Source organism: Radiomyces spectabilis, assembly GCF_025331425.1.
Source record: "Radiomyces spectabilis strain NRRL 2753 chromosome Unknown BYT42scaffold_8, whole genome shotgun sequence".
Taxonomy (NCBI): domain Eukaryota; kingdom Fungi; phylum Mucoromycota; class Mucoromycetes; order Mucorales; family Radiomycetaceae; genus Radiomyces; species Radiomyces spectabilis.
The window spans coordinates 1041939-1054852 of NW_026251933.1; the positions used below are offsets into that span (position 1 = coordinate 1041939).

The 12914-nt window shown below is 45.4% G+C and overlaps 3 protein-coding genes across 3 annotated transcripts; 2 read left to right on the plus strand and 1 right to left on the minus strand.

Moving 5' to 3' along the window:
- The first annotated feature begins 342 nt into the window (after nt 1-342).
- BYT42DRAFT_380709 (mRNA capping enzyme, catalytic domain-containing protein) lies at nt 343-3202 on the plus strand. The gene is made up of 11 exons (XM_051563306.1): nt 343-881; nt 1103-1247; nt 1318-1443; nt 1521-1604; nt 1662-1729; nt 1814-1951; nt 2046-2204; nt 2364-2405; nt 2477-2548; nt 2627-2913; nt 2987-3202. The coding sequence occupies exons 1-11, from the start codon at nt 712-714 to the stop codon at nt 2998-3000; spliced, it is 1305 nt and encodes a 434-aa protein (XP_051422401.1). The 5' UTR covers nt 343-711; the 3' UTR covers nt 3001-3202.
- A 2480-nt stretch (nt 3203-5682) lies between these two features.
- BYT42DRAFT_638460 (uncharacterized protein) lies at nt 5683-9402 on the minus strand (the record flags this gene model as incomplete). Its single annotated transcript, XM_051572509.1, has 10 exons — nt 9015-9402; nt 8873-8950; nt 8718-8775; nt 8334-8544; nt 8043-8254; nt 7815-7960; nt 7638-7747; nt 7193-7561; nt 6522-7112; nt 5683-6436 (listed from the first exon to the last, which is right to left on the minus strand). The coding sequence occupies exons 1-10, from the start codon at nt 9357-9359 to the stop codon at nt 5683-5685; spliced, it is 2874 nt and encodes a 957-aa protein (XP_051422402.1). The 5' UTR covers nt 9360-9402.
- A 1658-nt stretch (nt 9403-11060) lies between these two features.
- Nucleotides 11061-12909, plus strand: BYT42DRAFT_381027 (D subunit of V-type ATPase). The gene is made up of 8 exons (XM_051563307.1): nt 11061-11439; nt 11607-11724; nt 11803-11882; nt 11984-12096; nt 12172-12275; nt 12355-12500; nt 12565-12662; nt 12723-12909. Exons 1-8 carry the CDS (start codon nt 11396-11398, stop codon nt 12797-12799), a joined length of 780 nt encoding a protein of 259 aa, XP_051422403.1. The 5' UTR covers nt 11061-11395; the 3' UTR covers nt 12800-12909.
- The last annotated feature ends 5 nt before the right edge of the window (nt 12910-12914 follow it).

The following is a 12914-nucleotide window of genomic DNA, read 5'->3' on the forward strand; positions in this document are numbered from 1 at the left end:
ACAAGGATAATCATGTATCCAACAACTCCATGTAAGCTTTACGGGCTCAACTTGTGAAGCCTGCAAATAGTTCATCAGGTGCGCAAGTATGGGAACTGTGGGTGATGATGTGTGTCAGCCATCAGTTCGGCGAGTTAGCAACGCTGGACCAAGTTGAGCAACATCAGTCACTTGAGAGAATAAAGATAAACAGTAAGAGGAACATTATGGGAAAAAAAATGGTAGTATATGATGGTGCATTTGTAAAAAAAAAAAAAAAAAAAAAAAAAAAAAGTAGAGGATGGGAGGAAAGAGAAAAAGGCCTTGGGGTTGAGGCGGACCAAAATAAAAAGAATGACGTACGTAAAAGAGGGCTGCCTACTAAAAAAATAAGCGAATTGTTCAATTTTTTTTAATTTTCATTTCCCACTTTTTTTTTTGGGATACTGACGGTGTTGTGCTTTTAGTGCTTTTTTTTTTATCTTTTTGCTTTGTTGTTTACTTGCATCCTTGTCGGGTTGTATAGACTTGCTGCTTTTCCAAGTCTACGGTTGTCACTTTTACCATTCTCCAAATTACAGCCGCCTGCTACTCTTGTCACTTTCGTCAAGCTGGAGAATTTCACCATCCCTGACCCAACGTCCGCCGTCAACTTTACAGTGGATTCCTCTTCCCCTTCCTTTACGCGCGCCGACTTCATCTTCAATCAACCTCGCTAAAAACTTCCTCCCCATGGCAGCAAGCCAATTATCATCGACCAAAGCGAAAGCAACCACAGCACAACACACAGTCACCAGTGAACGCTCATCATTACCAGAAACTATCGGGAAACGCGTTGATCCAGATTACTCCAAAACCTTGCATAACAAAGTCAAGTCTATATTCGGAATCCACCATGATGGGTATGTGAATTGCCAGTTCTACAACCTGGTGAAAAAACGAAAGCGAAAAAAGGGGAATTCTATAAGTCTGTGAAAAGAAAAGGAAAAACAAGAGAACGAAAGAGAGAGAGAGAGAGAGAGAGAGGGAAAAGAAAGAAAAGGGTTGAAAAAAAAATAAACATATTTGACAGCCAAAACAGTATTTATCCGAAAGCTCATCTTATGCATTGACCATTCTCTAGTTTTCCCGGATCACAACCTGTCACATTCGACGCAAAGCATTTACGAGATTTGGAACGCGAAGATTATTTCGTTTGCGAAAAGAATGACGGTGAACGATATCTTTTGTTCTTTGTACATTCACCCAAAGGCCCCGCAGCTTTTCTCGTAAGTGGTTTTTAGGAAAACAACAGGGCCCCAAAAACACTCATATCGTTGTTTCTTTTACTCTACCAAGTTTGACCGCAATCGAATATGGTACTATGTCCCCAATTTAGTTTTTCCTTTACGCGGGCGGGAAAAGGAATACCTAAAAGATACACTGATGGATGGGGAATTGGTCATGGATAAAGATAACGACCAGGTACGCAAAAAGAGAGAGACGTCGCTTGAACAGGACGAGGAAAGGGGAATGGAGAAAAAACTTATGCATCTCCATAGACATCATGGCGATTTCTGGTATTTGATCTCATGGCGATCAATGCCGTGCCTGTGACGCAACGTTCATTCAACACGCGGTTAGGTGTAAGTCCCTTTTGTTCTCTCTCAGTCGCCTTTGATAGTAATAATATTGTCTTTTAGATGGCACAGCAAGAAGTTATTCAGCCTTTCAATGCCAGTTTGCGTCACGTACCACGTCCCCCGTTTACGTAAGTACAAGCAGGTCAAGACATGGACAGGAAAACAAGAGGATTGATTGTGGTTTTTTGTGTGTGGGAAACCCATTCTTATAGTATTGAACTGAAGAAAATGGAACGTTCGTATGGTTTGCATCTTGTGTTTGATCAAGTCGCCAAATCGAAACACGAAAGTGACGGGGTCATCTTTACACCTGTCAAACACCCATACGTTTCAGGCACATGCGAAAAACTGTAAGCTTTTTACCGAAAAATCTGGGATACACACAGCGCAGCCGAAAGGATGATCTGTTAACGGATCTTTTTTTTTTTTTCTTCTCTGGACTAGACTAAAATGGAAACCTCCCGAACATCATACCGTTGATTTTAGAATTTCTGCTCGTTGGAGTAAAGAACACAAGCCGATCTATTCCCTCGAAGTATTATCGCACGGTGTAACCTATAAATTTTATGATCAGTTTCAACCGGAACCGGCACTGGCATCACAGTAAGTTTTCCTTTAGTTTTGCATGAAAAAGCTGATTCGTCGTCCCTACCTCCACCCTTATTGGTCATGATCAATCAATCACACCTATTTTTTTTTCGTTATTTTTTTTTTACTTTAAAAAGAAATCCTGTTTACTTAATTTTTTTTTTTTTTTGGCAGATGGAAAAGTCATTTACCAGATGGACGTATTGCCGAATTCAGGTAGGTTGGCTCATCCTAACAGAGACATGCTTTTTATGGTGGGAAATGACTTATGGAAACTATCATTTTAGATATGATCCCAACTGGGAAATGACCATTATCGAGCAAGGCTATGCACCTACCACACGAAAAGGGGGATGGAGGTATGTATTTCTAATTACGTGTTTTTTTTGGTGGGCAAAAAAGGAACATGCCTAACGATAAAAAAAAAACTCGGCCAGATTTGTCCGATTCCGTGATGATAAAGGGGCGGCCAACGACGAAAGCATGGTAAAAAATACGATGCGAAGTATCCGGAATGGCGTCTCCAAAGAACAACTACTGGCTCATATGGATAAAGTGCGTACAGCATGGAAAGCCCGTGAAAAAGGCCTTCCTATGCCATCTTTTTCTTCTTCGACGACTTCTAAATCAACCGACACTTTATCCCTTTCCACGTCTACCAATTCCAATCATCAATCAGCGATCAGCCCTTCTTCAGCATCCATTCTACCCTCCCCCTCGGTTGGTAATTCCGGTGGTTATTTTCGCGATCATCATCAGACCGATTCTTACGACATTGGCATCACTTCACGGCAAAGTTCAATTGATCTAGGCTCTTCTGTCGTTCGACGTCCGTCCGACATTGTCACTCCCGAAAAAGAATCTTCTCCATCAGCTCCAAAGTCCAAAGGGAAAGAGACCACGGCCGACACTTTGGAATCCACCAAAGCAACATCATCATCCAAGCGATCCAGCTCCATCGAGTCTCATGGCCCGCTGATCAAGGAAGAGGAAAAATCGACCGAGGATGCCGCTACCACGACCACCACCACAGCTTCAGAAAAGGCGCAGAAACGGGAAGCCAAGACACCCACCGAGGACATTGATCGTAAACGACTGAAATCATGGACCAAAGAAGCCAGTCACGAAGAAGCCTCTCCCTCTGAAGTGTCGCCTCCTTTGGTATCAGATGCTACCTCTGCAGAACAAAAGCTACCGTCGCCTCGATCTCCAAAGATGGAAGAGCCTTCTCGTTTTGAGCCATCCGGACCGGATGTGACCACCGCATCAACGGTCGGACCAGAACCCAATGCGCCAACCAGCGCAACAGAAGAGGCGGTGAAACCCGCTACTGTGAGCCCTACCAAGGCGCACGAGGTGCCGTCTCCCACCGTGCGTTCTCCGGTGGAGCATTCGCGATACCGCAAGTCATCTGTGGCTAGTCAAGCCACTGGCGATCATGCCACAACCATGGACCGGTCCGAAACATCGGATGCGTACGCGCCGTCCCCGAAATTACGGAAAATCGAAGAACATGCGCCGTTTCCAAAACCCACAGACGCAAGTCTATCTCCTACAGCAAGAAAGACGCCCAACAAGTCCTTCTCGGCCTCCAATGTTCATTCCATGTCGCATCCTTCTTCTCCCCATATCGCGTCTCATCCACCGCCGCTTTCATCCGGTCACGGAAGAGCCTTGAGTGAAAGCTACAGTCATGTTGCCGCTGCTCATTCAAGGGCTCATCATCCTTCTCATTCCATACCCGATCATCCCGCTTCTCGGTCGTCGATGGTATCCCAGCAACACCAGGAACCGATGGTCAAAGAATCCCCGACGAAGGAAAAGCCCGCGTCATCAAGCAATATCCACAGTTTACTGACGACATCCGTTGAACCCAGTACTAGAATGAACGCTGATGCGTCGGCGGCTGCTCAACGACGTGTTTCTTCCGCACCGCAAGTACCCGCCGTTCAAAAGCCGCAAAAACAGGAACCGCGAACCCAGCATCCTTATGATTTCGCGACCATTTTGCAATCAAGAAACGAAAGGGGTAACGATACCAAGCGACAAGCGGAGCCTGTGGCCATGCGTGAGCAAGAAGCACCCGTGAGAGCGTCTCGAAGTCAGGGCACGCCTAATTATCCGACGACAACGCCAAGAGGATCGGTTCAGTTCATTAATTACCATGCTCAGGGTAATTACATTCAGACCAATCCTCCTAGTAGCTCTCACAGTGAACCTGTGATCAAACGACATGACCAAGAAGTGTATCCTGGAGAACCAGCCGCTACCGCATCAGTCACAGCGATGATGCCTGCTCCGCCACCGAACGCAGTCTCAGCGGAATCATCTGCATCGCCTGCGGAAGACATGCGATTAGCAACGGAGAACAATGGGGGTCGTCAGTTGCGGGTGTGGAAAGCGTCTATATCTGCTAAACCGGTGGCGTTTCGATCTTCATCTTATCCTCGCCAAGCATCGATCCCGGCCGTGTCACGGAGTCCCAATGCCGGCGTAGTTTATCGACCCAAAGTACAAGAAACACCTTATTCTAGTTTTCATTCCCAATCTCCACAACAGCAGCAGCTACAACCACCACCACCACCACCACATCAACAGCAGCTGCAACAACCACCGCAACAGCCACACCCTTTGTATCATTCCTCCACGTCTTATGCAATGCATCCATACCAAACCCAACATGCGATACCGCACACCTATGCCCCACCTTATTATCCATCCAATGCAAGGCCTCCTCCGGACGATTCAGAGAGAATGAATCCCAGTGGCCATCCGTACTATGCGTCGCGAAATTATCAAGAGAATGATTATCGAAGTGCGGCCGCACCACCATCAAGCTACGCGACTGAGCAACAGGTTGCTCCCTCTCCTGCTTCCACGAACGACGATAAAAAGAAAAGAAACAGTAAAGCAATGCTTAACTTTATCCTCAATTAAAACTCCCAATGGATCCTTGGAAACGAAAAAGAAAAAATAATAATCTCATTTTGATCCTCTTTAAAAAAAAAAAAGCGCGCCCGAGAGAAAAAAAACCACATCTTTCATCCTCTTTTTTTTTTTTTTTCCTTATTATACTCTGTAGTTTTTTTTTTCTTTTGTTCTTTATATTTTACAGATTATTGTACATGAAGAACTGACCTGGTCCCAGTGGAAAGTGAAAGAGGGATCCAAAACTCATCTTTGGCTTGATAAAATTTTCATCTGTAATTTTGCAATAAAACTTGAAAGCCCCCACAATGTAAAAAACCCTTTCTCCAGACCAGACCTCGTCTCCTTCCTTTGCAAGATGTTATTCAAGAAATAATGGATTCTGTAATTTACAATGGGGAAACAAGTTATTTTAGACAAGAAGAGAAAAAAGAAGAATGAAAAAAAAATTCCTACAGATCCTTTTCCTTTTTTTTATGCATGAGACTATATCCGTAAGTGTATTGAGACAGTAAAAAAGAAACTAGGTCGTTGTACTCTCTTTTTTTTTGATGTTCTTGATTTTTTACCAGCCCATGCCATTGGAAGCAGTGGGAGCAGCACCCCAGCCACCGTCAGCAACAGCTGGAGCAGCACCCCATCCGTTATCTTGAGCCGCGGGTTGAGCAGGAGCAGGAGCAGGAGCAGCAGCAGGTGCACCCCATCCACCTGAAGAAGGTGCCGGTGCAGCAGGTTGAGCAGGAGCAACAGGTTGAGCAGGTTCACCCCATCCGCCAGCAGCGGGTGCAGCAGCAGGTGTGTCATTGGAAGCACCCCATCCACCTGATGAAGGTGCCGGTGCAGCAGGTTGAGCAGGTTCACCCCATCCACCAGCAGCAGGAGCAGCAGGGGTATCGTTGGAAGCGCCCCATCCGCCAGCAGCAGGAGCAGCAGGTTGAGCAGGTTCACCCCATCCGCTAGCAGCAGGTGCCGAAGTTGTGTCGTTGGAAGCACCCCATCCGCCCGTAGAAGGAGCAGCAGGAGCAGCCGAAGCACCGTTATCCCATCCGCCAGCAGCGGGAGCAGCAGCAGGTGTGTCGTTGGAAGCGCCCCATCCACCATCAGCAGGAGCAGCAGGAGTTTCAGTAGCAGCAGCGCCACCCCATCCGGCAGCAGCAGCATCCGCATTCCAATCACCACCGGAAGCACCAAAGTTGGAAGTCTCACCAGCATCGTAGGAAGGTTGATCATAGCCACCACCATAACCGCTATCACCACCATCCTTCAAGGCGTGACATTTGTAGCAATCGGTACGACGGGCAAAGTTGACGGCACCACATCTTCATAAAAGGAGAAAAAAGAATTATGAGTCGAACCGCAACAACCGAAAACGAAAGAGATGCATCAACAAATAATTGTACTTACGAGCAATCCCAGTCACCATCGCGACGTGGGGGAGGGCCACGGGCGGGTTCACCCATACCTTCGGGACGGGCAGCATCACACTTGAAGCAAGTGGTACGACGGGAGAAATTGTTGATACCGCAATCGGGGCAGATCCATTCACCAGGACGGCTTTGACCACCGCCGAAACCACCAGCACCTTCAGGACGACCAGTACCGCACTTGAAACATTCAGTACGCTTAGCAAAGTTGCTAACAGAACAGCTGGGGCAATCCCAGTCACCGTCACGTTTGGGACGTTCGTTGTAACCACCGCTGTTGCCGTAATCCGTAGCACCGTAACCACTATCGGCACCATAATCACCACCACCACCAGCGTTCCAGTCGTTGGAACCGCCAGCAGCACCAGCATCCCAGCCATTGGCAGCAGCACCAGCATCCCATCCACCGGCACCTCCACTGGCACCGAAATCACCGGCACCAAATTCACCGCCAGCAGGAGCACCACCAGGAGGACCTCGACCAGGAACTTCACGAGCAGGAGCAACATATTCTTGTCCAGCATAGCTAGGAGCCTCGACGTTATCATCATCCAAATCTTCATCCCAAGTGCTGCAAGTAAAAGAAAACAAAAGGCACATCATTAATATATCCGCAGGCACAAAAAAAGAAAGCAAGCAAAAAATACGTACTTGTCATCAGTGACGAATTCTTGCAAGAAGTCAGGAATTTCTTGCTTGTTTTCCTTGAGCAATTTGGTCAATTCGGGAGCCAAGTTCATGCTGCGTTCGTTGTAGAAGGAAGTGGCCAAACCGGACTTGCCGACACGAGCAGTACGACCGATACGATGAATGTATTCATCCATATCGTTGGGCATATCGTAGTTGACAACGTGCATGACGTTACGGATATCAATACCACGAGCAGCCACGGCAGTAGCGACCAAAATGGGAGTTTGACCGGATTTGAAACCGAGAAGAGCATCTTCTCTTTCCATTTGCGTACGATCACCGTGAATGGAAGTAGAGGGGAAGCTGCGATCGAAAAGATATTGATCCAAGCTAATGCGCGTTGTGTGAGCAAAATGAAAAAAAAACCATCACCGCATCCTTGAATGAAACATTCCAAACACTTTACCTGTCAGCACTACGCTTAGTCTCAACAAAAATAAGAGTACGGCTGGGGGGTTGGGAGTTGAGAAGAGCACGGAGCGACTCACGCTTGTCTTCTTCGTTGACATACATCACCTAATTCACGCGTGTTGAGAAAAAAATCCTTCTAATTGTTTTGAATCCACAAGAACAGCCAACATACCTTTTGAGTGATGGAGTTGGTGGTACCACCGACACGACCGACCTTCAAGAAAAGATAGTCGGGCTTCAAAAAGTCACGAGCAAGCGCACGAATGGCACGAGGGAAAGTGGCACTGTACATGAGAGTTTGACGATCAGGGTTCATACCTATTCGTTTACAAAAACACATTTAGCATTCTAGTCGAGTCACGGGTACAAAGCGCCAAAACAAATACAATTAGTGACTTACCCTTCTTCAAGACCAAAGCACGGATGATGGCTTCGAAACCCATATCCAACATACGATCGGCTTCATCAAGGACAAGGTACTTGACACGGTTGAGACCGATTTTACCACGTTCAATAAAGTCCATAAGACGACCGGGAGCAGCGGCCAGAATATCACAACCTCTTTCCAATTGACGGATCTGCGAAATAGCATCGGCACCACCATAAACGGCACTAATGACGTATTCACAGGTTACAAAAACTTTGGTTCTCATATAAAAATCTCCAAATAGTGAGAGGTGAGGAGACTTACCAAGGTCTGAGCATGCTTCTGTAGGTGAAACGTCTGCATTCGTCGAAAATTTGCGAACACAATTCACGGGTAGGAGCGAGAATGAGCACTAAGGGTTCGGCGCGGTAAGATCTGTACTCATAAGGAGCAGGGCGAGGTTTGGCAAGTTCCTTGGCAGAACCAAAGAGAGCGGACAAGGTGGGAATCAAGAAAGCAGCAGTTTTACCGGAACCTAGAAAAACAGAATGAACAAAGTGGTGTCAGCGCCCCTATTCTTTCTTCATTTTTTTTTCTCATCTTCCCCACTCATGTCAAAAAGAGTGTTTTTCATATTTGTATTTCTCCCTTTTTTTTCTGGACTAAACTCTGGCCAATAGGAAAACCGCAATTGTAAAAATAACTTGCCTGTTTGAGCACAAGCCATCAAATCTTTGCCAGAGGTGACAATGGGGATAGAGTAGGTCTATTACCAAACCGTTCATATGTAAGTGACAATGAAAAATAAAAAAAAAGACCACTTGCCCCTCGTTTTTATAAACGCAACGGGCGCTTGTACCTACCTGAACAGGGGTAGGTTTGGCATATTTGGCCAAACGCACGTTGTCCTTCATGACAGGATGGAGATCGGCTTCATCGAACTATAAACCCGAAACTATGAGTCAACGGCATTCAAAAAGCTTTCCTTTTTTTTTCTCAACTTACGCTCTTGATTGGGGGAGGGGCTTCACCACGTTGAACACGAATGGGAATACTCTCGTAACGAGAAAAGTCCAAAGTGGTTTGCTGCTCGGCAGCATCGACTTCGAAAAGTTCCTGTTCCAATTTTTCATCACGGAGGGCGAGACCATCTTCACCAACAGCGTTCTCGTTGTATTCGTATCTGGAACGGTTCGAAGCCCAGTTGAAGGTACGGAAACGATCTTCGTGAGCAGCGTTACCACCTTCAGGACGTCGAGATCGGGGCTCGGCAGCACCATCGAAGCCACCATTGTCGGCCGGAGGCTGAGAAAAGCCTTGATCTTCGGCGTAATTAGGATCCCAGGACATGATTTCACCGAAAAAAATGTATAGAAGAAAGGGTGAAAAAAAGGGTACAGAAATAAAAAAAAAAAAAAAGAGAAAGAAACTTTTGGCAGGTCAATTATACACTGCGTCATACGGGACTGTGATTCCCCAAGTTGCTTGCTGATTTCAAATTCATTGGATGATGCACGAATGATTAGACTGGTCTAATCTTTGCCGAGAATGTTGGACAACATGGAAAATAACGATAAGTAGGAACTCAAAAATAATCGTTCCAATTATGAATGCAGAGGCTCCTTAGGATAATAACTCGGGGCATATCCATGTTGGCTTGGTAGGGTTTACTTCTTTGGCATTTTTGTCTTTTTATTTTTTGACACAGGTTGCACTGGTATTCCCAGTGTCGGACCTCGAGCCACTGAAACGAACAAAAACGCCGCGCACCCACGCTTCCCTCGGCTCGGTACAAAGCATCTTGATTCAAATCACCTGTGGTAGACTGTTTTTCTACCATCCGGTGTATGGCTTTTCTTTGTTCGGTATGCGTGAGTCGAAATTAGCATTTATGCAAGACATCGTCTGCTGGGTATTTGGTACTTGAGAGGATCACGAATCTATTTGACCGTTTTTCCGTGAGGTTTAGTCAACATTTCCAACAAAATGATATAAAGAATATCAAAGGAGCTTTATAACCTTTTTGTTGATTTCCCTTTGAAGCCAACATGAAGGGGTATTATTACAGGCACAGCATGACGATGCATATCGAATGAAGGATCACCATTATCAACAGGTGAAAATTCTCTGATTTGATGGCCATGTATGGCGTCATTTGTGCCACTTTGATATGTTTCCCTCTTACATCCCCCGAGTACACGTATGCGTCGACTCGACGACTCAAATGCTATCCATCAAGGACGATACTGCTACAAGTAGTTTATACCTCTAATGGAACGTGCAATCAGACAGCGATCTTATTGAAGGACCGATCGATGTATAATCCGCCCCGCATTGAAGTGAACTCGCCTTGCTTGGCGAGGAAGTATGTCTTTCTATGGCATCTACGGTAACTGGAACTCGATGCAAACCGGTCGATATCTAATGTGGTGAATCATCATCGCCGAGGGAGTCCAACAGATGCTACACTACCGATAGTAGTGGGGCGGTCGTGCTTACGTACAAAGCGTACTAGTGATGACCATCCTTTTTGAAGGGTGGAGTAACTCGAGTTCAACCAGAATCTCTAGTTTTCTTTTTCACAGGGTTTCTTATTCTTCCCAGATCAGGCGATACGTGCGGGGTCGTGTCGACTCTCCTATAGCCGTCGGCACCGAATGTTAGGATGCCTTGAATGCAACCAAGGTTACACTTCGTCTGGAACCGAGATGGCATGGTGCATCCTTCTCCTTATTCGGTTAATCTTGGAGCCTTGACAGTGACAAAAGTTTGCAAAGGGCCACTCCAAAGCATGGTAGATTTTGGAAAATGAAAAATGTTGGCTTCGGGAGGAGAACTCTTGAATATTTTACGAGGACCTTTTTTTTTCTTTCCCGAATCGGCATAATCAGGTGTAAAGAAAAGCAGAATGATCAAGCAAAACAGTGTCAACTCTCGAATAGATTCTAAAATCAAATAGCGCGTGGAGGCCATAATAATAGCTGGTCGATCCAAGTACACGCACTGGCTTGTGATGGCAACGCACGCATTCCAGCAGGGAGCCAACTCCAGGGCGGCAATAACTGATAATAATATGCGTCCATTTCAATCGTGGAAGAAGATGGAAACCTCTTCATCTTATAAATAATAATATTAATAAAAGAAAAAGTGTTGTGTTTGACTGGGTTGGTTCCTGCCAATTTTAAGGAGCATGACGTTGCCGTGCAAAATCAGGACACACCGAGCTATCGTGTCGGAGTTTGAGTGATGGCGAGTGCTTTGGAGTCGCCGGTGAAGTGGTTTGCCGTCAGGCAGCGTGCTCTTTTTTGTTTGTCCTATTCTTTTTTTTTTCCCTTGTCTGCTCATCTAGCCCATTCGCTATTCAAAATACCATTCAGTAGAGCATCATGTCCGGGGCTAATCAACGTATCAGCATTTTCCCAACTCGAATGTAAGGTTTAAATGCACACTTCCTTTATGGCTGACTTTTTTTTTCTGTACTCGTGTTCACCACTCCATCGTGGGACCCAGCCGTCGTCGAGTCTAGTTTTATTCCTATATTATCTTGTTTTTATATGTCAGAGTGGATATATTTACGTTGATTTCTACTGGTAATAGGGCATTGACCACCATGAAGTCCAAGTTGAAGGGTGCTCAAACGGGTCATTCGCTCCTCAAACGTAAAGCCGAGGCACTCACCAAACGTTTCAGAACTATCACTCAACAAATTGATGAGGTATCTTGACCTGGAAAAATGCAACGTAACGTCGAATCATCATATATTGAAACCATATATCACTATTGTCCTTTTTAGCTTAAACGTAAAATGGGCCAAGTTATGCAAGTGGCTTCCTTCTCTCTAGCCGAAGTACAATACATCACCGGTGACATCAGGTTAGAAACCAACCCACTCCTCGTTTTACCCAACCAATTTTATCTTGGTGACCACTCATGCCTTTTTTTTTCTTTTTTTTTTTCTATCATTTATAACTTAGTTATCAAATTCAGGAAGCATCCAAGACGGCTCAACTGCGTGTGCGTGCAAAGCAGGAAAATGTGTCAGGTGTCATGTTGCCTGTGTTTGAACAATATTCGGAAGGCGGCAATGGTAAGAGATTCTGTTCGGTCTACCAGAGCTTGATCGTCTTTAACCTTTTTTTTTTTTCTTCTTCTCGTGACACAGCTTTCGAGTTTACCGGTCTCGGACGAGGTGGTCAACAAGTGCAGAAAGCAAAAGAAGTATATGTGAAAGCAGTAGAAACCTTGGTGGAACTGGCCAGTTTACAGGTAAGAACCGAATTTAAAAAAAAGATCACCATCAAACCTGCGCATCAACCGGTTCATCTTTGTTTTCAATATCCTGTAGACGGCCTTTGTGATTCTAGATGAAGTCATCAAGGCCACCAACCGCCGTGTGAACGCTATCGAGCATGTCATCATTCCACGTTACGAGAATACCATTAAATATATCATTTCGGAACTGGATGAGCAGGACAGAGAAGAGTTCTTCCGGTAAACTTATCCATCGTTACATGGAACAAGAGGCCTAGATGTAACACGCTTTTATTTTCCTTAGCTTGAAGAAGGTGCAAGGCAAGAAGAAGGATCGTGCAGCTGCTGAAGAAGCATCAAGAGTCTTGGCTACGGTTGAAGCGGCTCGTCAATTGGAAGAAGGTAACCTTTTTTCATTTACTCGTTGCAATGATGATCTAACCGATGGCTTTTGTTCCATAGTTCCAGAATTCCATGCTGCGCACGAAACCGGCCAGTTGGATGTTTTGGATCAAGAGGATGAAGATGTTATTTTCTAAGGAATACATTTTAAACATGAAGAAAGTAGCGTTTTTCGGCCTGCATTGAATTTCTATTTTTTGACCTTTTTCCTTTCTGAGCTTGATGATGAGAACGTGCTTGCTTAGTTCCTTG